General features: G+C 32.6%; 1 protein-coding gene across 11 annotated transcripts in view; it reads right to left on the minus strand.

The window, feature by feature from the left end:
* The window catches only part of LOC118186439 (sentrin-specific protease 7-like), an 81,392-nt gene that overhangs the window by 9,996 nt on the left and 45,974 nt on the right, over nt 1-25,422 (minus strand). For all 11 annotated transcript variants that reach the window (XM_035356541.2, XM_035356539.2, XM_035356540.2 and 8 more), the window contains 7 exons: nt 22,758-22,909; nt 16,146-16,204; nt 15,912-16,028; nt 14,012-14,119; nt 7,230-7,399; nt 2,025-2,151; nt 71-139 (listed from right to left, as the gene is read on the minus strand). In XM_035356541.2, coding sequence (XP_035212432.2) covers nt 71-139; nt 2,025-2,151; nt 7,230-7,399; nt 14,012-14,119; nt 15,912-16,028; nt 16,146-16,204; nt 22,758-22,909 — 802 coding nt within the window. The remainder of the gene's footprint in view (nt 1-70; nt 140-2,024; nt 2,152-7,229; nt 7,400-14,011; nt 14,120-15,911; nt 16,029-16,145; nt 16,205-22,757; nt 22,910-25,422) is intronic.

The raw sequence follows: 25,422 nt of genomic DNA on the forward strand, positions 1-25,422 counted from the left end.
GCTCAGAAAAATAAAATATTATTACTGGCTTCATTTGTGGAAAAAGGGTTTGTAATTTTGTAGAACTTACTCTCTCAAGGTAGTAATAACTTCCCGTCTATCGGGTCCACTTAAGGAGTCAAAAATATATATACAAGGTCTGAAAAATATTAATTTTCATTATCAGCAATATCATTCACTATGCTTTGTAACAATATTACAACACTGTTTTAAAAAAAAGCAATTTTATGCATATGAGGAGCATTATCAGCAAGATATAAAGCTTAATAATGCTGCTTATATTCTATATTTGAATTTGAAATAATTTAAATAAATTATTGTTGATTTTGAATCTAGTACTTTGACAGGGTACTTATTAAAAAACTTAAAAAAAAAAAAAAAAACTATAAAAATTATTTCTAATTCAAATATGCTAATGTTATAGATACAACTTTTGAAACTACTATGAGCATCACAATAAGAAATCAACAGAATTCATTACAATACTGAATGATAACTCAAAAAAATTTTAACAAAATAATACAAGACAAAATTTTCAGCATTTAATTTGATACATCGAGTACATATATAAAACAACAAAAATTAATAAATATGATAAAATCAATAAATATATTACAAAAGAATCAAATATGAAGAAACTAATAGACTAACACATGTCACAATAATTTACATAACAGAAACTTATGCCTTAAAAATTTCCCTATGTTAACTCAAGGCATATTATTTTGTGGAGCAATTTTCTTTTGTAAATCATTTCCTTCCAAGAATGAACATTTTGAAAATATTGAATATTCTCTTATACAGTCAAAAGTCTTTAATCTGGACTCGTCGGGACTTTGGTGATTCTGGATTGCAAATCATCAATTTAAATCTCGTAAGATGGCATGCAGAAATTATAAAATTAAAAATATGAAACCGTTATTTATGAAATAAAGAGCAATTATGATCTAAAGGGTATCAAAATTTACACACACAAAAAAAAAAGCTTAATATTTATTTGCTTACTTTATTAAACATTTCTTTTAACGTGCGCATGCGTAAAGCATACATTACGCATAGTCGAAATTAGAAAATTGCAACCAGAAAACTATTAGATGTGTATTCGTGATATTTATAGTGACAAGGAATTTGATTTAAATCATATCAACGACGGAGTACATCGAGATGAAATACTACATTTAGTAAGGAATTATAAGCTGAATAAAATAAAAACATCTGCCCTGAAAATAAGGATAGTGCTGACAGATCAACTTCCAGTTCATTGCGCGCCGCGACGTCTTCCCCCGCAAAGCAGCATGAAATTGATAAACAGATTTCGGAATGGTTAGAGAAACAAAGGATATCCCTTCATCCATTTTTGCAGCAATTCCACTTTTTTTTATATGGACATCGAAACATGCTTTCGCTTTGCTGATCCTTTGGCAGCTCCAGAATCGGAAATTCTATTTGACATAATCAAAAGTTCAAGCTTACTTTTATAAAATTGCTCTAACAGTCTGCAAAAAATAATAAGCCGAATCCAATTAGAAGATTAAGGAACAACACAATCTGCAACATTAACTGAAATAGATAATTAGATAATTTTAGCTTTAACTTATACCGTCCGTTATACATTAAACGAGCATGTGTAAACGCCTTATGCATTTACGCATGTGCAGAAAGTTTGTAGCTTTGAGGTCTGGATTATAGATTTTTGACTGTAGTTTTATAATAAACTACTTTTAAAGAAATATTTTTATTTGGACTTTAAAAAAAATTTTTTCAACAGTAATTACTTGAAAAATGGAATGCAGTTCTCAAATGATTTTTCAGGAATTAGACTAATTACACTATCTAAATTGCCATATCATCTAAAGTCCTGTATTTAATCTAGGATTTTTGAAGAATTAGTCTGTCTAATTATATAAATTGTTATTTATAGTAAAATGTAATTTACTTGGTAATTTAATTTTTTATCAAAATGTCTTATTTAAATTAGGCACTTTTCTTTATAATTTATGCACTAATTTATATTATGCACTTACATTTCTAGGCGTCGATTGCCATAATTTTCATCAGGATGAGTACTGCTATCTAGGGCCTCAGGCATAGGCATAGGTTTTACTACATTCGCCCCATTTGTTAAATTTTCATCTTGGGTATGAGAATTTCCTAAATGTATATAAATAAAGAATAAATAAGAAATAGCACAATATTCACACATCCTTCAGGAAGGATTTAAAAAAAAAAGAAAATGAAATGCCATTAGATATACACAAAATGGACCTTCTAGCCAATATTATTGCTTAAATAATCAGCTGCCCAGTCAGCAGAGTGGTTAGTGATGCTGACTGCGGTACCAATGGGCCTGGTTTTGAATCCCAGAGAAGGGATGGTTGTTTGTAAGCCTATAAAAGTGCCTAGTCTCTGCACAGCAAGGTGGAATCAAAATGTACGGCAAGCCTAAAGTCCTCTGGAGAGGTTCATAGCAGGGGAGAAGTGGTAGGAAACTCTCAGCCTTCCTGGGGAAGTCATTTGTAAAAATTCAATTGACGCTTAACAATCAACAAGAGCCAATGATACCTGATATACAGATTTACAGAAATGCACAGGTACCAGCCTTGCTTCAATATGTACCTGCTTAAATAATCATCACAGATTTCTGTTTATAGGGATAGATATTAGCCCATAAATCAATGATACTGCCTGAAATTTCTACATACTAGAGACCAGTTCTATTCATACATGAACAGACTTTCTGCTTTCATTCTAAGATACTTCTTGTTTAGAGTCCTGATGAGCGGGCTAGTACATGGGTTTTCATAGTTTTTCTGATGCAATTGAATGCAAATCATTTTTTTAAAAGCCTTCCTTCTTTTAGGAAAATCATCTTTACATCCTTTACCACAGCGGTCGGCAATGCTGCATATGCGTTAAATTATTCTGCTTTGCATGCATTTTTGCAGTTTTATTGTTTATATATATTTAATACATATTCAAGTTATATATTTTTACATCTATGCATCAAACAGCCACTTTATTGCTTCACCACTGCTCAAAATGTTTCATTGTCGAGAGGAGCAGACTAAAGTCAGAACGACCCAACAGAGCGGCGACGTGTTGCATAGTTGATGCATTTAACTGTAACTTCTCTGAAGCAATCACCAGTACGTGCGGGCAGAAAGACAGCGAGTGCAAAACATCTGTCTACTTTCTCTGTCTGAGAAAATTTTAATTTGTAAATATACTCCAAATTTCTGACTTTTAAACAGGCAGTAAAATCAATAATTACAAGGTATGTAGTGTATATCTACTCTATTTTTACTTTCTTATCAGATTTGTTTATGTACTTTCTAATCATCCAAGATTTCTTTATTTTACAGAGATTTGCTTACAAACTGATGACTGCAACAACCCACGATGAGCAAAGCTAAGCGAACACGAAGTTAAATTTTAATGAAGAATGGAAGCACCAGTTTTGCTTCATGAATCATAGAGACAAATATACAGTGTTGGCCAAAATTGTGGACACTTTTGGAAATTTCTATGTTTTTGAACTTTGTATGCTTATAGAAAATGTTACGTTTTGCAAAATGCAAACTTGTACATATCATTTTAAAGAGAATTTATTACTGAATTCAATACAAAACACAAAATTCAATTATTTGCAATACAAAAAAAGTTATATGTACTTTAATATAAATAAAAAACACAGTTATGAAGTGGTTTGTAATGTCTAGCTTTCCTGGCCAATCACTGTTCTGAGAACCAATCAAATGTTAGTAACTGCCAGTAAAAGCTGACATCATGTTTACACTTGAAACAATTCATTATTTTGCTTTTTTCTGTAGAAGGAGAATCTGTTTCTTATACACTGCAATTACAAGTAGGAATTTTTTGTAAAAATTTTTAATATTTAGTCAAGAAGCAATGGCATCAAATAAAAGAGTACATTGGACACCTAGAAAGAGATGTAATATTATTGTGTTACGAGAAAGTGGTCTTTCCTATGCTGAAATTGCAAGACAGATGGGTGGTTCAGTGACTACATCTGGAGTCCGAAAGTTTTGTTTACGATATCAAGAGACAAATTCAATACAAAACAAATAAGGAAAAGGCCGAAAAAGGTGCACCACATCTATTGATGACAGAAGAGTACAAAGACTATGTCTCCAAGGTAGAAAACTCAGCGGCCATCAGAAGTGATCTGAATGATGCTGGTGTTTCTATCAGTTCAAGAACAATCAGATTAACAGATGTTGGACTCAGAGGTAGAATTCCACGAAAAAAGCCTTATCTTAATTTTCAGCAACGAAAAAAATAAAAAGACTACAGTGGGCAAAGGAACACATTAATTGAACAGATGATCAGTGGTCACAAGTTATATGGAGTGATGAAACTAAGATATCGTTATTTGGTAGTGATGGGCGAAAATATGCAAGACGTAGAAGAGGAGAAGAGCTACATCCTGACTGCATTCAAGCAACTGTGAAGAACCCAGTTAGTGTTATGATTTGGTCATGCATGTCAGCAGATGGTTTTGGTTGCCTTCATGTCATCGATGGAACACTGAATGCCAGAAAATACATTGACACTATTCTAGAACCAAAACTTCTACCTTCTATCAGAGCTCTCTTTCCCAACAATGCTTCGTTTATTTTTCAGCAGGACTCTGCTCCTTGCCACACGGCCAAAATATCGAAAGAGTGGTTTCATACAAAGAGCATTAAATTGTTGTCATGGCCAGGAAACAGTCCTGACCTCAATCCTATCGAAAATTTTGGCACCTTTTGAAAACTCTTGTCCGAATGAGGCGTCCATCAAATAAAAGGGAACTAATTGAGGCTATAATTGTTTTCTGGCATCATGTAATAACGAAAGAAGAGCTTAAAACTCTTGTCAGCTCAATGAAACGTCGAAGTGAAGCTGTAATAAAAAATAAAGGGTACCCTACTAAGTACTGATAACTCACTGCAATCATCACTATCTAATGTATATCGATAACTATTATTGTTTAACTTTTTTTGTATTGCAAATAATTGAATTTTGTGTTTTGTATTGAATTCAGTAATAAATTCTCTTTAAAATGATATATACAAGTTTGCATTTTGTGAAACGTAACGTTTTCTATAAGCATACATAGTTCAAAAAGATAAAAATTTCCAAAAGTGTCCACAATTTTGCCCACTACTGTATATGCTTATTTCAACAAAAGAGTAGCAATTCCAAAGTAAAGTAACCTTGAGAGACATTTTAAAAGTGTGCATCCGAAGTTTGACTCAAAGTATCCTGAACTTTCTGCACTTCGATGAAATAAAATTTTATCATTAAAGTCATCGATTTCGAGCAACAATCTCTACTTTTACAAACCATTGGAAACATCAAAGGCAGCAACACTCGCATCAAAGTTTCACTTATACTTGCTAAAAAAAGGGCCATGTGCAGATGAAGCAATAATAAAAGAAGAAACGTTGGATATGCAGACGTACTTTTTGGAGATTTTAAAAATAATATATATATATATAATTTGCTTGTAAATGTCTAGCAGTTGTCAGCTAAAACTGCTAGAATGAGAACTGGGACAATCGCAAGGCACTTAGAAACCCAAGTAAAGTAATAAAAGTTATGAACAAATGTGCATTTTTTTCCGTACAACTGGATGAATCGAGAGATATAACAGATATAGCACAGTTGGCAATAGGTGTCAAGATAGCCTTTGACGATTTTACCATAAAAGAAAAGTTTCTAAATATCCTACAACTTAAAGAGCGCACATGAGTAAACAATTTTTTTGTGCAATAAAAACGTTTTTGATTGATGCTAAAATACTGATTCAGAAATTATCTTCAATAACAACTGACGGTGCGCAAGCCTTGACAGGGAAGATTATTATGCCAACACGATTCTGTTTTTCCAAAATTTATTGCATATCACTGCTTTATGCACCAGCAATTATAATGTATCAAAGTAACGTTCAAAACTTACATTGAGATAATTGTTTAAGAGAATGCAACTCAAATTATGTTGTCGATTATAATAAGTTAGACGAAGTAAAAACACGAATTTCAGATTTACATATCAAAAAATGTTTATTTAAAGAATATAAAATATAAATATTTGTTATTTAGATCAATAAAGTTATGTCTTTTAAACAAAACTAGTTTCCAATATGACATTTGGTTATGAAACTTGAATGGATGGCTCTCGCTAAGAATTTAAAATTTTATTTTGTGCCCTCGGTGGCCAAAAGGTTACCGACTCCTGCTTTACACAGTTAAAAAAAATATTTTCATCCAGTACCATCAACAAATAATATGAATAAAAAGTTTCACGACAGGAAATGAGTGCAACCTTTCATGAAGTAAAGTGCAACCATTCACCAAGTAAGGCCTTTCACTTTTCCAGATTCTGATCTCTTTGAACATAGTCTACAAGTTATGCTTACCAGATCAAAAGATTTCAATTTTTTATTTTGTACATCTTAAACAATTAAGGATTTGTGAAACGTAATCAGAATTCCACAAGTACAAATAATATCAAATTATAACAGAAACATGGACAGTGTTGGTAATGGTTGCTGTTTCAACATTTTATTCATGCAAAAAACTGTAGTTCACCCCCAAAATAAAGCAGAATTTTATATAATGATTATCACATTGTTTCTGAAATCATAGATTTATTAAAAGCTATTCCAAACAAGTGAAATTCACATTCCAGAATGAAAACTAGGTGATTTTCTACCATACTAATTCAAATTTTGGACGCTATGACCAATAAATTAAATAAAGTGACTAATGAAATGAGAAAGTATAGATATTTCAGCAGTCAGATAATTACTAAGCAGAATAAATACATTGTATGAGAAATGTTCAAAAACTACAGACCTATTACAAACACTTCAGGCTATATACAAAGGATTATACTGATATTGTGCTTATCTATTTTTAAACATAAAAATTACATTTGTAGTTTTATGTAACAAGATGAAATGTGTTATTTGAATGTAGAATGAAGTACAAAATAAGCTTCATATTGATTTTTCAAATATATTCCTTTTAGTAGAGAACAAGCTAATTTAAAATATTTAATAACACTATTTTAAAACACAACATGCTATATAGTTATACTTTAATAAATTGATTGCATGCTTAAAAATTAAAAAGGAAATCAGCGTAGAAAATAGCAGTATTATATTTTTATCAGATTAAAAACATTTGTTTTGAGATAAAGAAATCTGAATGTATATGTACCTTCACCTTCACTATCTTCTTTGGCATCACTATTAGTTGTAACTTGACCAGGAAAACAAATTATTGCCAAGAACCAATGTCTATTTTGGTTAATGGGGATTATTATGAAATCTTTGGAAAATATATCAACGTGCTTCGTCCATCTATGGACTCTGTTGTGATGTTGAATCCTAAAAATTTTTAAGTACAAATTTTATTATTAACAATTACATTTAAAAAACATAACATTTATGATATGCATTTAAGAACCTTCACTAAAATATTAGAAACTGAAAACTTAAAGATAATTTCAATAGTGTGCTCTGGTATTTTTAAAAAATAACAGCAACAAATAATATGATAAAATGTTTCATAGGTTAATTACTTTTGTTATTAATTCTTTGAATCTTAAATTTCACAGCAAAATTTCATATAATAAAAATATCCAATCAAATTCAATTCAACAAATTTTCTTCCCATAAATGGGATTTTACTCAAAATATTTTCTTTCTCTTTCCAGCATGCCTTTGTGGAATAATGGTAGCACACTTGCCGTGTATTCGAGAACTCCAGGTGCAAGTCCCAGCAAGGGCATTGTTCATTTTTTATGTCTCCTGCTTAAAAAAACCTAATGAGCACCCGAACTAAAAAACGTGGTGAATGATGATTCTTCACCACCAGGATTTGGCGAATCGGTCTCCTAATCCCAGTCGCTTTTTAAAAGGGGTAGTATATAAAGTATTTTCTTCCTCTTTCCAGCATGCCTTTGTGAAATAATGGTAGCACACTTGGCATGCATTCGAGAGATCCAGGTTCGAGTCCCGGCGAGAGTATTGTTCATTTATCATGTCTCTGCTTTAAAAAAAAAAAAAAAAAAAAAAAAAACTAATGACTATTACGTTGTTTGTAATAGAATTAGCATAAAGAACTTGACAGATATTTTTACAAAATGTAGAGAATGAAATGAAGCTAAAAAATGCATTTTAGCTAAATTATCAAGCTGGAGGGATCCTTTAACTCTGAATTTAAAAGAAAGTTTGCAACTTAGTAACAAATGTAATAAAATGTGCAGTTATTAAATTAAACATGTGTCTTATCTATGCAATCCGCTTTATTACTTAAACACAATGCCCTGCGCTATTGTTGTTACTGAAATGAGTCATAAAATACATTCATTTTTATATTAAGATATTATTGAAAAGAAAATATGGACATTGTATGTGGCAAGAAAATAGGGAATTATAAACATGAACCAATACCAATATTTCCCATATATCTCTAACTCATCTAAATGCATTAAAGTCTCTTTGCATTCCAGATTCCTTTTTTAACGCAACTTATTATACTAATAACATTATTTGGATCCTGTGCAGCGAAATACTTAAAACAGCAATATATGATGTGACATGTTTGCATCAAAATGAAATTCAAAAGCTCAAAATTGAATAAGCCAATGTAGATCCATCACCTTTTTTTAAAATATGGTGTTAGGCCTTTCATGAAAGGAAATTACTTTGAAGAGATCTGCACTTTGTGAGTCACTTTGAGAAAAGAATTACTGTTTATGTATACCCCAAGTGATGAAAAGCAAAAATTAGAATCACTGTTACATAATAAGCAACTATGAATCTTAGGGTGATATGAATTAGCTCTGATCAACAATAATACAGATGATACTTCTGGATCAACTGATAATAAAATAAACAAGAATTTTTTCGTCTCATTAAATCTGGAGGAAATTTTATCATTTTATCATATTATTATCTTTTATAACATAATACGTTCATTTCTTAAATTTAATTTTCTTACAAAATAAAGTTACGAAAATCGAATATATTTATAAAATCAACTGAATCAAATTGCCTTATTTCACGATAATGCTGAACCCTCACTGATGTAGAACTTTTCGTTCTAAAAAGTTTATAAACCAAAACAGGTTATACTTTGAACAAATAATGATTATTGGAGGAATCAAGGAACAAGAATCAGTGTAATAGTCATAAATTTGGAGGAACTGTTTTGAAGGTTTAAATATAGAACCTTTTTCTTCAGCTGCAGAAGGCAAATGATGAAAAAGAAACGAATCATAAGATAAGGCAATAAGAATGAGCGCCCGCTACTAATGAAAAATGAAAACAACTACGAAATAATATCCTTAAAAGCTAGGTAAAAATGGCTTGGATTTGTGATCGTTGACTAAACCTGAAAGATTTTTTATGAATCTTGAAACGGCTGTAGAAAATTTATTTAGCAAACGGAAGATGACTTTTGAATACTTTCGTCTGCAGAAAAACTGGAAATATGATTTTCTGACAAACAATGTTGGGCAACAGATGTTTTATGTGTCCGTCCCCCAAACATATACCTCATATTCCTTAGTGCAAAAATTTAAGGCTGTCTTTGATCAATGTAAATTAAACCACACTGGCAATAAATCATCTATATACCCCAGGAGTTCATATCCCAAATGGTGTACTTAAGTATGGAACTGTAAATTTTATTGACAGAAAAAAAAATGACCCAAAAGTTTAATTTCTGCAAAACTCATTCAATTTTATAGCAAATCAATGGAAAGAAAGAAATGACATTAGAATTCTTATCATCTCGTAAAACGAGAGGGTGCTTTTTGATGTGTTGAGGAGAAAATTTATTTACCGATTGGTCAAAGTTAGGTGAAAAGCTTCTGTCAATAGCAACTGCTTAGCCAATTTGGAGAAGCAAACCTGTAGTACACGGAAACCAAAGGAATGAAATGAAGCTTACTTCTCATTAGTCGAATGTCATTATTTGAAGTTTATGAAGTTGAACGTCATGAATGAAGGCAAGAAATTAAAGGTTTACAGTAAACAGTAGTACTGAAGTTTGATATATTGCGTGTGACGAAGATGTCGAGAAATGGATATCTCAAGTTCAAAAGTGTACTCAGTGGTAGGCTAAATGGAATTCATTCCTGAAAAAACTTTATTTAAATCATTTTTATTACCACCAGATTAAAATTTACTGTCAAAGTAGTGGAACTACACAGGGAAATTTTAAATTTCAAATAATTTTGATTAATAATAGCACATCATAGATATCAGCAAGGAAAGGTTGATTTGGTTTGGTTTATTTAATTATGGCAAAGCACACTAGGGCTATCTGCCTAAGGGGAGGGATGCCTTCGTGGAGGACTTTCCAAGATCAAGGAAAGGACTGAGAGGGTTTCCTCATGACTAATTCCTCAGTTTGCTTGTAATGCTTATTTTGGAAAACAAAATGTGGATTGAGGTTTCAGAAAATGTGTAATGTTTCAGACAGAGTTGAGTAAGGGAAATTAATTCGTAAATTTCGATACAGGAGAAATGAAATTCTCAGAGTTTTTTTTTCTAGACATTAAGTGCACCTCCTATTGAAGCATTGATGAATTATGATTTTCAATCAAAAGAAACTAATACGAAATTTCTTGGCGAAATGCTTTTTACTTTTTTGTTTTGTATTTCTATTGAACTTTTATATTGTAAGTGTTATTAACTAACAAAGTTGAAATTCTAGAAATTTAATTATCTAGCTAACGGGTAGGAGTAAGTGCAATTCAATACACTAGGTTTAGAGGATGATTCTTTGCACTTTTAAGAAAATCAATTCAAAAGTTGTTTTCATTTTTCATCAATAAAAACGCGAGTAGCTTGACTTCGGACCTCTTCTTATCGCCTTATCTTATTTTATGATTGGCTTCTCTTTCGTCATTTGCACTCCTGGAATTTTATGAATATTTCGCTTGTTCCTGTTTAGTTCCTCCAATAAACATTACATCTTGTCTAATATTTGTTTCATGAAACCCTTAACCACTGCATCTGGCTCACATATATAGAATCATTTCAAAATGATTTTCTTGTGTCTATGCATCTTGCGGGCTCAGCTGTTCATAGAATGAAGTGGGAAAAACTATTGCACTGTTCATTTTTACTGCTTCTGTGCCTATTTTAGATGCAAATATAATCAATAGATAACAGCATTTTAAAAATCTTATAAATTTGATTTCACACTCCCAATTATTTGTTCTAGAACTTTGTGCAAGACAAAATACAAGCCCTTGTGAAAGTTTTTAGCTTCCATTTTGCACATATTTTTTGTAAAATGAGTAGTACCTTTGTTATCTTTGTTGAAGAGTTTAAATATAATTCTAGTATATTTTCTCATACCCTTTTTTATATGCTTACAGTATTTTATGATGAATTTTTCTTGTTGAATTTTTAAAATGATTCATGAAAAAATAAGCGATTTTGTGTAAATAAAATGATCGTCTTATAAATTTGTAGTATAAATTACTAACATATATGCAGTTTTATAATGCAAATGAATGCAAGCTTTATCGCCAAGAAATGCTCACTTGTGGAGAAGGTCACAAATACGGTAAAGTATCTGCATTTTAGACAATGTTATAATGCATAAAAAAATTAAATTTTGAAAAAATTAAAAAAATTATTAAAAAAATATGAAATTATTGATACCAATATTTAAAACACTTTGTAAATAATGATGCAACAAAAAACAAATAATTATGAAAAGAATTGTATGAAAATATGTCATGTTTAAAGGGTTAAAAACGTTACATTTAAATTTAAGCAACGTAACTAGTAAAATACATTACTGAAATCTCAGTTGCCCTTATGTAACACATGTATATAGTATATTTACACTTCTGGCAAATAAAATGCAACTGTAATTTTTAAAAAAGAAGGCAAGAATTTTAACAATTAAACATTTTGGATTGTGGGGGAAATCTTCATTGCAGTAAAGGGCAACGTTCATTTTTGTGTGCAAAATGCATATGTGATTGCTATAGCGCGAGTATAAAAACTTTAACTTTTTAGCCAAGACTTACCACTTACTTCCTGCATTTTTATTGCTTGTTCATTGCCGATGTCTGATGTCAGCTCGTGCTCGTTAATGTTAAATATATAGCCTCTCGAGAGATGTGATTATCTGTTTTAAATGTTTGATAAAGTTGGTTTAAACTCTTAACTAAAGTATTGCGATTCTTACGCCTTTCTGATGGAGTGTATTGGCGATAAAACATCGCCATAAGATAATGCTTTAGCCTTTAATTTATCATTTACAGGCATAACAAACAAATTTCCTGTATTTCCAAGAACAACTCATTCCTCTCTCCTGCTTTTTTTTTTTCCAAGCTCATATACGGCAAAAGCTCCAGTATCTGGAAAGCTCGAAATGTCAAATGCTGGATAAAGAAAAAATTCTATGTGTAATTGAGTGTGTAAAAAGTGCAACTTTCTCTAGAAAAGTCAAATGAATGAAAGAAAAAATATTTCTGGCCTAATTTCTAGACAGTGTTATCAATTTGAATATCAGAAGTCTCATCTAAAATTTATAACCCACCCTATATGTAATGTACCACAAACTGGAAATATTGTGCAATCTCAGTGTAGGACGTGCAACATTAGAGAATTTTAAATTAATTCTTACAGATTTTACAATTGCTTTGATTTTATATCCAAACCCCTTATAGTAAGCTGAAACTGTGATATACTAAAAAAGAGCAATAACTTTTTTTAATCAAAGAGAAGAGATATTAATAATTAAATAAAATACAAGCAATCTGAAATTTAGTAGTTTGATTTTGTTTTTACTCTTTGTTACAAATTTACCAATGTGCTGACAGCTTTTACACAGTTTAAGATTTGACTCTTACAAATTCTCCGCACAATTCAGTGCATGTCAGTTAGTAGGTGGGGTTTAGGAGAAAAAGTAGGTGCAGTTAGATTTTGATAACATAGTATGATGATATGAATTGAGAATGATTTTAGTTTTTACAAAAATTTAAGCTATGTTCTACGTAAAAAAAAGGTAAAATTATTTTTTGTTTTAAATTAATATTAAATAACTATTTAATTACTTCAATCTTAATTTTCTATGTAATATCTTATGTGAGAAGCATGGTCAAAAAAAAAAAAAAAAAAAAAAAAAAAAAACCCAGAAAGGAATGCCCGAATATAAGATTTCTGTGGAGGTGAGGAGTTGCTACTTAGGTTAAAAATGATGGGATAAGGAAGTTCTACCTTACAGAGGCCATACCCTCTGGCCTCTTTCATTTATGAAAATTGAAGGAGGGGGTTACGTTTTCTTAGAAATATTTTGTTGTTGCAAAGCTAATAATGCAATAAATCTTACGATTACGTTGTCTATTATTGACGTTAAACCAAACTGTTTGGCGGCAATACATGTTTCAGGATGGTACTACAGTGTTTACAAGTTTGCTTCTAAAGTTCTACTAGTACCTCTCTTTCTCTTTGGGCAATGGTGTAAACAGGAGACTGCATTGGAGCTTAAGTCAGTTCAAAATTATTAGCTAAGTTAAGGTTCTTATTATAGCAGTCCTCGAGATTGAGTTCTTTCTTATTTTAGTGGTCCCCAAGATTGAATCGCTAATCAATTGAGATTTCTCACGCTGAAATCTCGCCACATGTTCTTATACCTCGCTACATGTTACATCTCGGTTGATTTGTGATCAAATTTTGGGGAGTTGCTATAATACGTTCTTAGTTTGTTATAGAATGTAAGTGCTACTTATTTTACCACTCAGTGATTACTGCTTTAGACTTTGTTTTGCGAGCAAATTTATGATCTGTGATAATCTTAATATGTAAAAGAACATTTTGATTTGTGTTTATATTTTCCATGTGCTATTTTTAGTTATTTATCTTATGAATAAAACTGTTAATCATGATTTTAAAAACCTGAAAAAGTTGCTTAAGTTTATACACTATTTTAAGGGGGAAGAAAATTAAAGAAGTAATACATACTTTTCCTGGCCATTGTCAAAGCTTGATTTTTGCGTCAGGCTGCAGTAGAAATAAGAACTAAATAAATGAGTTTTTTCACTTTCAGCAGGATGTTGATCTAAAAAATATCTGAAAATATCATAAGTTAATTAACAAATACAAAATGTGGAAAATTTCACTGCAATTAACATTTGTAACACAAAAGAAATTTTTAATAAAAAGATTTTCATGGGTTGTACCATATTTTAGTGAAAAGAAAATTCATCAGACTTTTTATACAATACATTATTATGTCATTTTTAGAGGCTAATATTTAGAATTTCATAAAAGTAGCGTCTACGAGTTCATTAAAGTTAAATGAAGCAGAATTTGTTTTTTTTTTTCAATGGCGGGCAGTAGCCGTTATAGGCATAGGCTACTATTAGGCCAAAAGCTGTGGTCTATTACAGAGGCACCTAATAGTTAAATTAATAGGTGGGCCGCCTTTGACACCTATGAGGCGACAGATAATTTATATCTATGCCTTTCCTGAGATTCGAATCCGCGCCCTTCGGTACGGCAGTGTGTCACTACCGCTTTCACATCTGGGCAGCACTGAAGCAGGAAAATTAAATTCGCTACATGTAATTTTTATAAGTTGTAAGATTTGTGTTAATAAAATTATTATTTTATTTGTGCTAACACTTCTGCTTTCATCAGCTCTTACCAAGATGCAGATTAGTCACATATATTTAAGCTCTTGAAAATATCGGAAAAAGATTTGGGAGCGACTCTGAATATTGTGATACTTCCTTCCAGCACTGAGGGTCACTTAGACCAATGTTAGCGTTTGCTAGCAAAGTTTGCTCAAGAAATAGATTAGCTTGAAATTTTTGTATTATATTAACAAGATTTCGAGTTGCATTAAATGCTAGGTTAAATCCCACAAGCAGCGGAGTAAGTACTGTTTGTATGGAGGGTATTTTTTGGTAAGCACAAGCCATGCATTTGTTAAGGTTAATGTTTTAATACAAAATTTTAATTAAACCTTTTTCTGGATTGTAGTTATTATAATAGACATGGCAATACCAAGTTTAGTTAAATAAGTGAATAGTTCCCTACAAAGTCACCAGATACTTTTTCAGAATTGCAGTATGCAAATTTTGACAGAATGAAAAATATTGAATTTCCTGTAGTAAAAGTCAGCTTCCCACTTTTAGAGAGAATCATTTATAATGTAATTTTCTGGCTTACTCCTGTTACTTTACTTTGCAACTACACATCTTATGACATCTTAAATTTTCTGGCTTCTGTTTTGTTCAGTATACTAAAAAATAGTGATGCTTTATACAGATGCAAATTCATCTTGCTTAATTAAAACTACTTACTACCCATCTCGGTTAGGTATGTGTTGAATTCAAATGCAAGATGATGTAGCTGCTACCGCTCTTACGAGCAGAATGAATTCGGCATGAAGGGGGAGGATAAGAAAGAACTGTCATTAGTAGAAAAATAACCGTAAAGCAAATGAAAAGAATGATGCTACACATTTACATGGATGTGAGAGGGATGATTAGTTAAGTTAATATGATAATGCCTCAAACGTGCAGAAAATAGTTTTCAAGAAATTCCAATTTTTTTTTTTTTTCAGATTAAATAAAATGATACTTTTACATGCACTATTATTTTGGTACATATAATATGAAAAGTGATAAATTTCGTTTTAATCAATATTTAATCTAAATAATAATAAAACTGTGCTTAATGTTTTGCATTTTACACCTATATGGCTTTGCTTTATTCATTTACATTTATCAGAAAACACATACAAACATGAATGTTTGGATTATATAATTTATAAGCCTTAAAAATACTGAATAAGCAGAATACATATTGAAAACAAATTAATTTTCACAAGTTTCTCACAAAATAAAATTCTTACTTCAAATAAAAGTCGATAATAACATCATTTAGATATTCTTTTTCGTTTAAAGTGGCAAAGTCTTTTCTAGTTACAACAATGCCGCCAATTTGTGGAGGGGTCGGATAAATAATAATCCTGCGAATGAAATACATCCAAAATGTAAGGCAAAAAAGGAATAGCGTATAATTTTAGCATATTTATATAAATAATACTGAATTTAAAAAAAAAAAAAAAAAAAAAAAAAAAACCTACTCAAATCCTGATGATTTCTGTGTGATTTGTTCTTCAGGAGGAAACTTGATTACAGGTTCCTAAATAAATAAATGTAATATTTAAAAAACCAGTATGAATATGCACAAAATCGAAAATTACAGCAACCATTAAAATATGTAGCACATTCTGTAGCAGATTTTCATGATCCCCCCCCCAAAATCAAAATGTAAGTAGATCAACCAATTTATTTTTCATTTAACCTTTTTGCGACCTTTGTTTAAGATGCTCGTGCGGGATGGGAAGAGAATCGAAGGCAGTCACCGTACAGGATGAAGGTTTTGCATTGCTAAGCCTAATTTTATAACAAAAATCAGAAAAACAAAAGTTTTGCTTCTAGCATCGTAATTTTTGGTATCATTTTAGATTATTACTTGAGCTCTTATATATGTTAAAATTAGCCCTTAAAACATTTTTTCTTTATTTTACTTAAAAATATACAGTCAAAAGTCGTTAATTCGGACACCCATAATCCGGACCTCAAAGCTACAAACTTTCTACGCATGCGTTGAATTGACATCGTAAAAACTTTACGTCTGCGAATATAGGTCTGCACATACGCAAAATACGTTTACAAATGCGTGTTTAATGTATAACGGACGGTATAAGGTAAAAATTATCTAATTCAGTTAATGTTGCAGATTGCGTTGTTCCTTAATCTTCGAATTGGATCCGGCTTATTATTTTTTGCAGACTGTTAGAGCAATTTTATAAAAGTAAGCTTGAACTTTCGATTATGTCAAATAGAATTTCTGATATATATTTACTAATATGTAAAAGATCTACAAAGCTAAAGTATGTTTTGAAGTTCATTAAACAAACAGTTGAATTGCTGCAAAAAATGGATAAAGGCATATCCTGTGTTTATTTAACCATTCCTAAATCTGTTTATCAATTTCACGCTGCTCTGCGGCGGGGGAGGGGGAACGCCTCGGCAGGCGATGAATTGGAAGTTGATCTGTCAGCACTATCCTGATCTTCAGGGCAGATGTTTTTATTTTATTTGGCTTATAATTCCTTACTAAATGTAGTATTTCATCTCGATGTACTCTGTCTTTGATATGATTTAAATCAAGTTCCCCGTCATTATAATTCGCTTCCGATAGTGAAGAGGTTATTGAAAACCAAAAAAAATTTCGATTGACAAATTAGTCGGTATTCTCGACACAGCAATTATAGGACTTGAACAGCGGAACTTTGTAACTGAACAAGAAATTATGTCTGTTTATAGAATTAAAGAGAAAGTATTATCACATAAAAAATGAAGCAACTTAAACAATTTACATTGAAAGAAATGTTTATTATTAAAGTAAACAAATAAATATTAAGCTTTTTTTTTTTTTGTAAATTTTGATACCCTTTAGATCATAATTGTTCTTTATTTCATTAATTACCGTTTCATATTTTTAATTTTATAATTTCTGCATGCCATCTTACCAGATTTAAACTGATGATCTATAATTCGGAAAAATCGATAATCCGGAATCGCCGAAGTCCCGACGAGTCCGGATTAACGACTTCTGACTGTACTTAAGAAATTGCTTATCTTCTAAACTAATTTTCGGAAGCACTATTCAAATTATTCCAAAGTTTTAATTGATAAAATCCATCAATAAAGTTTTAAATTAATAAAAAGAACAAAATAAAGACTATTTGCAGTAAGAAGTAACAAAATTTAAAATGAAAACGAGTGTGGCACAGAGAAGTATCACTTTGCAACTCTTAGAAAAGTATCACTTTTATCGCTTTAGAAAATGAATCAGTATTCTCATTTGCGTTAGTAAATGGTTCACTAACCATACGAGGGTATTCTTCCTCTGATAAATAGGGCCTTCATGCCATAATAGACTGGAGGTGAGGCTTTTCTACATAAAAAAAGAAGGAACGGAAATATATCTGAAGGCAATGCAAAACGTAAAAAAACTCTGCACAGTAACCCTAAAAGACCGTACATAGTAGAGGAAAAAATAGAATTGGATATAAATTAGATACGAGAATTTTTTCATTAGCACGCAGCGATTTAAAGAGCCCACCTCTGTTTACGCTTTCCCTATGCCCCCCCCCCCACTCTCGAACAGCTGATGAGTAAAATACCAAAGCAAGCAGAATATATCAAACTCAAGGTCAGGAACCTAAAACTGTGTTCATTTCAAAAGTAATGGACACAGGATGCCATCTAGTGGCCTTCAGAAAAACGTTCCACCTTAAAATGAGTATACGCATCACCCGTCCTCTGAATGCGATCTTTACTGATGCGTGAATGGGACGCCCGGATGTAAGAGACACTCTTAGGGAATGCGTATATGGGACGCCCGTCCTGAAAGGGTTAATAATAACATTGATATTTCATATAATTCATTTAATAATAATGCACTAATAAAGCAGGAGCAAGCTATAGCAGATGCATTTTCAATGGCAATGAAATGTCTCATTTAAGAAACATTTTAAAACATAGAAGACAACAAATCACATAGTTCTAAATTCAAACTTAGTTGTATTATTCAAAAAGTAAGAAAAGCAAATAAGAAAATCCCTCTTTTTTTAAAAATTACTGCCCGCCTAGACTCTTTCAAGTATACAGTGCCTTGCAGTCCAATAAATAAAGAAATTTGCCCCTGTAGTTGAAAGAGTCATAAAGAAGTCTGATTTTTATAATTTTCCTAACTGAATTAAAATATAATTATCTCATCTGATTTAATTTTATGATGTTTCAAAACCAGAATAACTTATGCATTTTGTTTACTACATGCATATTCTAATTTATTGATGAAAAATTTTACAGTACATTTCCAAGAAATGTACAGTGGGAACCTCGGATCACAAACAGCTTGCATAATGATCAATTTGGTTCAAGCAGGAATTATGTGAACAAGAAATGCTTCGGATGACGATCACCATCGTATCGAGTTATGAACATTCAAGGTCGGAAAAAGTTATACAGTCAAAAGTCGGTAATCAGGACCTCAAAGCTATAAACTTTCTGTGCGTGCGTCAACGCATAATGCGTTAACGCGTGCGCATAATACGTTTACACATGCGCATTTAATGTATAACGGACGGTATAAGCTAAGCTAAAATTATCTAATTCAGGTAATGTTGCAGATTGCGTTGTTCCTTAATCGTCAAATTGGATCCAGCTTATTATTTTTTGCAGACTGTAAGAGCAATTTTATAAAAGTAAGCTTGAACATTCGATTATGTCAAATAGAATTTCCAATGCTGGAGCTGTCGAAGGATCTGCAAAGTGAAAGCATGTTTCGATGTCCATTAAACAAAAAGTGCTGCAAAAAATGGATAAAGGCATGAAAAAAGTGACAGAGAGGTGATTTGTTTCTCTAACCATTCTGAAATCTGTTTATCAATTTCCCGCTGCTCTGTGGAAGAGGGGGGAACGTTGCGACGCGCAATGAATTGGATGTTGATCTGTCAGCACTATCCTCATCTTCAGGGCAGATGTTTTTATTTTATTCGGCTTATAATTCCTCACTAAATGTGTTCCATCTCGATGTACTCCGATATAATTTAAATCAATTTCCTCATCATTATAAATATCATGAATACACATCTAATAGTTTTCTGGTTGCAATTTTCTAATTTCGACTATGCGTAATGTATGCTTTACGCATGCGCGTGTTGAAAGAAATGTTTAATAAAGTAAACAAATAAATATTAAGCTTTATTTTTGTAAATTTTGATACCCTTTAGATCATAATTGCTCTTTATTTCATAAATTACGGTTTCATATTTTTAATTTTATAATTTCTGTATGCCATCTTACCAGATTTAAACTGATGATCTATAATCCAGAAAAACCGATAATTCGGAATCGCCGAAGTCCCGATGAGTCTGGATTAAAGACTTTTGACTGTATAAGGTACCAGTATCGGGCGAAGCTCAGTCCGCCTAACAGTCAAATTATATAAGGTAATTTCTCCCTCCTTCCAACATGTTTCCGTGGCATAGCACACTCGATGCGTATTCAAGAGGTCTAGGTTCGAGTCCCGGCGAGGGTATTTTGCTCAGTTTTCACGTCTTTAGCAAAAAAAAAAAAAAAAAAAAACTAATGACTTAATAAGTGGCGCCCAAACTAAAAGATGATGGATAATAATTTGTAATCACCAGGATTTGGTGATACCCAGCAACCCTTTAAAAGGGGGAGTATATAAGGTACTTTCTTCTTCTTTTTCGCATGCTTTCACGGTGTAATTGGAAAGCATACTCAACGCGTGTTCGAGAGGTCCAAGGTTCGAGTGCCGGTGAGAGCAATGCAATGACTCTACAACTGACTGTAATAGCTCATGTATAAAACCACTTAATCATTCATGAAGTTTTCATTTTGTATTTTTTATCGACCATTTTTAACTTTCTAGTTACAGTATCATGTCATGTATAAGCTGCAAAAGAAAATCAAGGATAAAAAAAACTAGACTAGTTAAATGCTTTTTTATTGTGTTTGTCTGTTTTCCGTTTCTGACTCATATTTATGATAAGTTCTTCGGTGTTTAATAAATATGGTATCCCAGTCTTATTCTCTGAAAGAGTAGAGCTAATAATGAATAACACTACTGAGGGAATGCGTGAACAGTAGCCACAGCAAGGAAAATGCCAAACGGACTGATACTTAATGACATCAACAGCTAAGACCAAAAATGTCCAATTAGTGCATACATTTAACATATGAATACATACGAATTCAATAACAATAAAAATTTAGCATTGATGCAGGGCAATCTCAACAAATGAAAATGAGCATTAGATTGAAAGCTGAAAAAAAATTTCTATTTCTTTGAGCATTTCAAGCAGATATTCTAGCTCTATCTGCACAAAATTATTTTTATTTCGGCAAAAATGTTCATATTTTCTCCCTCCTTCCATCATGGCTTCGTGGTGTAACTGTAGCACATTCGGCACGTATTCGAGAGATCCAGGTTCGAGTCCCGGCGAGGGCATTGCACATTTTTCACAACTCCTACTTTAAAATAAGCTAATGAATGTACAAGTGACTTACAAACTAAAAGGTGGTGGCCGATAATTCGGCACCACCAGGATTTGGTGCCTGGATCCCCTAACCCCCAGTCGCCCTCTAAAAAAAAAACTATATAAGGTATTTTCTCCATCCTGCCATTGCCTTTGTTCTGTAACTAGAAGCATACTCGATGTACATTCGAGAAGTCTAGGGTTCGAGTCTCGGCAAGGGCATTGCACATTTTTTACGTCTCCTGCTTCAAAATGATCTAGTTGTAGAGATATTAGGTTTTTTTTTTTTTTCGAAGTAGGAGATATGAAAAATGAGAAATGCCCTTGCCGGGACTCGAACTATGAAGCTCTCGAATACGTACCGAGAGAGCTGACTATTACACAAAGGCATACTAAGAAGACAGGAGAAATACTTTATATACCCCCCTTTTAAAGGGCAACTGGGTATTATGGGACCTAATTGAAAAATCTTGGTGGTGGAGAATTATCATCCATTACCTATTTTAGTTTGGGTGCACTGTAAAGCGATTAGGTATTTTTGAAGGTGGAGAACATGCCTTCATGGTGTAATGGTCAGCACGCTTGGCGCGTATTCGAGAGGCCCGTTGTTCGAGTCCCGGCGAGGGCACTGCCCATTTTTCATATCTCGTGCTTCGAAACTACAGTGGCGCCTGAAATAAAAGGTGATGAATCATGATTCTTCACTACAAGGATTTGGCGATTGGGTCCTTTAATCCCTAGTCGCCCTTCAGAAAGGGGAAGTATATAAGGTAGTTCTCTCATCTTCTTAGAAAACCTTCATTGTGTAATTGTCAGCATACTCAGTGCGTATTCGAGAGGTCTGAGGTTCCAGTCCCGGCGAGGACACTGCTCATTTTTCATGTCTCTTCTTTGAAATAACCTAATGTCTCTGCATTTTCTTAAACTATAAATGCAGTAGAATTTTTCTTAAACATTTATAACAGATGTCACAATTTTCCATTTGCTTCATTTATTAAGACAATGGTTAAAATTATATATATATACAGAGAGAGAGAGAGAGAGCGAAGTGGCAATGATTTCCATTTCAGCATATTATGAAATGTTATGAAAACAGTAACTAATATATAGCCTCTGTTTTGTTACTAATACCCTTTTTAAAATGTTCGTAATAACAACATAAAATCCATACAAAATACGGGTACATTCGAACAAACTAAGCAAATGAAGAAATCGAGTTTGCTTTGAAATCATTTTAACCCCTTAACTGCCGCGGGCGTATATATACACCTTGCTCAGCCGATGCGTTAACTGCCCCAGGCGTATATATACGTCCTTCCAAACTGCTATCATTTGCTTTGCGCTGCTACACCTAAAATTATTCGCAAAGTTAACGCATCGGCTGCGCATCTGGGGCAGTTAACGCATCGGCTGAGCAAGGCGTATATATACGCCAGCGGCAGTCAAGGGGTTATGGCATTAGATGGATCAAAACATCCCTAGGATAAATCAGGCAATCCCCCATTAAATAAACCAATGGATCCTATAGATAAAAGAAGAGTATAGACAATATTTCTTATTATAAAAAAATCGTGATGAGAATATTATGAACATATAAAAGAATTTTAAAAAAATTACCTGTCTAGGAGTTGACCTAACTAATATTTCACTGGCTGTTTCCTGATCTATCTCTTTAATATTTGTCTTTCCAGAAAAACCGTATTTTAAGAATTCCACTTGATTTTCTGTTATGGAATCAATCCATAATATAATAAATTTACATTTTTGATCTAAATTGGGAAAATGATGAATAATAATTATAGAGCTCATTAAAAATTAACTTATAAACATATTTTTAAACAATTGGTTTATACAGAGAGAGATAAAATCAAAAAAATAAACTAGTTGAAAAATTTAACACTTGGGCATAAGTGATCTAGATTATTTCCCAGATATATTTTAATAGTTAAATCTGAATACCCTTTCTATAAATGCTAATTTAGGAAATAAGCCCTAAGTGGCTAAATCCGAATTTCTAGTCAGCTTTCAATGAAAACTGAGAGCTATTTTACCTCAAAAATCAATTGCCTGACACAAACAAACTCGTTTTTCAAAATTAAAAATGAAGAAGTGCAAAAGAACAAATTACTTACATTACATTAAAAATTGAAAACGTGCTCTTACTGTCTAGCAGCATGAAAGAGTTTGACATAAAAAAATTTCAAAAGACTATAAAAATCATAGAAATTAAAAACTACAATCTGATCTTCATATTCAGATTCAAATTTAACAACTTCAACAATTTTAAGCTAAACAGGTCTATTAATTTAAGAATTTTCGAAGATTCAAAAACAAGTATTCCCTATGAACGAAGTGGCAATGATTTCTATTTCAGCAATATAAGAAATTAAATATGAATATGAAATTTTGCGAAAACAGTAATTGCTTAATTGTTCGAATGTACCTGCATATTGCGTGGACGTTATGTTTTAGTAATGTTAGTACTAAAACATAACGTCCACGCAATATGCAGGTACATTCGAACAATTAAGCAATTAAAAGTAATAGAGATTGCTTTGAAGTCAATTCAAAGCATAGATGGATCAAAATTGAGTTCCAGACGTATACTTCAAGCAGTAAAATGTTTGTACAGTCAAAAGTCTTTAATCTGGACTTGTCGGGACTTCGGCAATTCCGGATTATACATCATCAGTTTAAATCTGGTAAGATGCCATGCAGAAATTATAAAATTAAAAATATGAAACCGTAATTTATAAAATAATGAGCAATTATGATCTAAAGGGTATCAAAATTTACAAAAAAAAAGAAGCTTAATATTTATTTGTTTACTTTATTAAACATTTCTTTCAATGCGTGCATGCGTAAAGCATACATTACGCATAGCCGAAATTAGAAAATTGCAACCAGAAAACTATTTAATTTGTATTCGTGATATTTATAATGACGAGGAATTTGATTTAAATCATATCAAAGAAGGAGTACATCGAGATGAAATACTACATTTAGTAAATAATTATAAGCCGAATAAAATAAAAACATCTGCCCTGAAGATAACGATAGTGCTGACAGATCAACTTCCACTTCATTGCGCGCCACGTTGTCCCCCTCCCCTCGCGCAGAGCAGCGGGAAATTGATAAACAGATTTCGGAACAGTTAGATAAGCAAAGGATATGCCTTTATCCATTTTTTGTAGCAATTCACTTTTTGTTTGATGGACATCGAAACATGCTTTCGTTTTCTAGATCCTTTAGGAGCTCCAGCATTGGAAATTCTATTTGACATAATCGAAAGTTCAAGCTTACTTTTATAAAATTGCTCTTACAAGTCTGCAAAAAATGCAGACACATATGTAAAGGTATTGCGCGCACGTGTAAACGTTTATGCGCATGCATCAACGTGGCGCATGCGCAGATAGATTTTAGCTTTGAGGTCCGGATTATAGATCATTCCGGATTATGGGTATCCGAATTAACGACTTTTGACTGTATATCATTAAAAGTACGTAGGTAAGTTGAAAAATAAGTTCCCTGTCGACTGTGGTCAGAGTTGTGTCAAAAAATAGAATGAGACATTAAAGATATGACATACCTTTATTTTTCCACATAGGTACCAAGTACATTGAGACATTTGTCATATCGCTTGATAAGCTTCAAAAAGCCCTCCAGGAAAAAATCAAGGCTTTGCATATGGAAGAAGCATTGAACGGCTATGGGCAAAAGCCGACACAGCAGGAAAACGCGCAAATGGTGTGGAGATGGTGTCGCACATTCAGTGATGGACGTCAGCAAGTGGAGGACATACCGAGAGCTGGACGGCCACTACAGGTGCAAATGTCAGGAAGGTGAATGACATGATTAGAGCGAACCGGCGTATCACCATCGATGAAGTAGAGGAAGAACTTGGAATCTCACATGAGCGAGCTCAAAACATCATCCACGACATTCTTCGATACAGAACAGTGTCAGCACGATGGGTGCCCCGACAATTGACCTCGACACACAAGGAACAACGCATGGGGGTCAACCTGGAACATCTTGTGCGTTACCATGAAGATGGCAATGACTTTCTGTTTCGGATTGTGACGGCGTATGAAACGTGGGTCCACCATTTCATGCCAGAATCGAAGGCCGCATTTATGGAGTGGAAACATCCGTCATCACCTGTCCGAAAGAAGTTCAAGACAGCTCCCTCTGCAGGTAAAGTGCTCCTCACAGTTTTCTGGGATGCCCAAGCAGTTTTGTTGCTGGACTTTTTGGAGGTTGGAACCATCACTGCTACGCG

Source organism: Stegodyphus dumicola, chromosome X1, assembly GCF_044657685.1.
Source record: "Stegodyphus dumicola isolate Sdum_Otavi_A_Nest chromosome X1, ASM4465768v1".
NCBI classification, from domain to species: Eukaryota; Metazoa; Arthropoda; class Arachnida; order Araneae; family Eresidae; genus Stegodyphus; species Stegodyphus dumicola.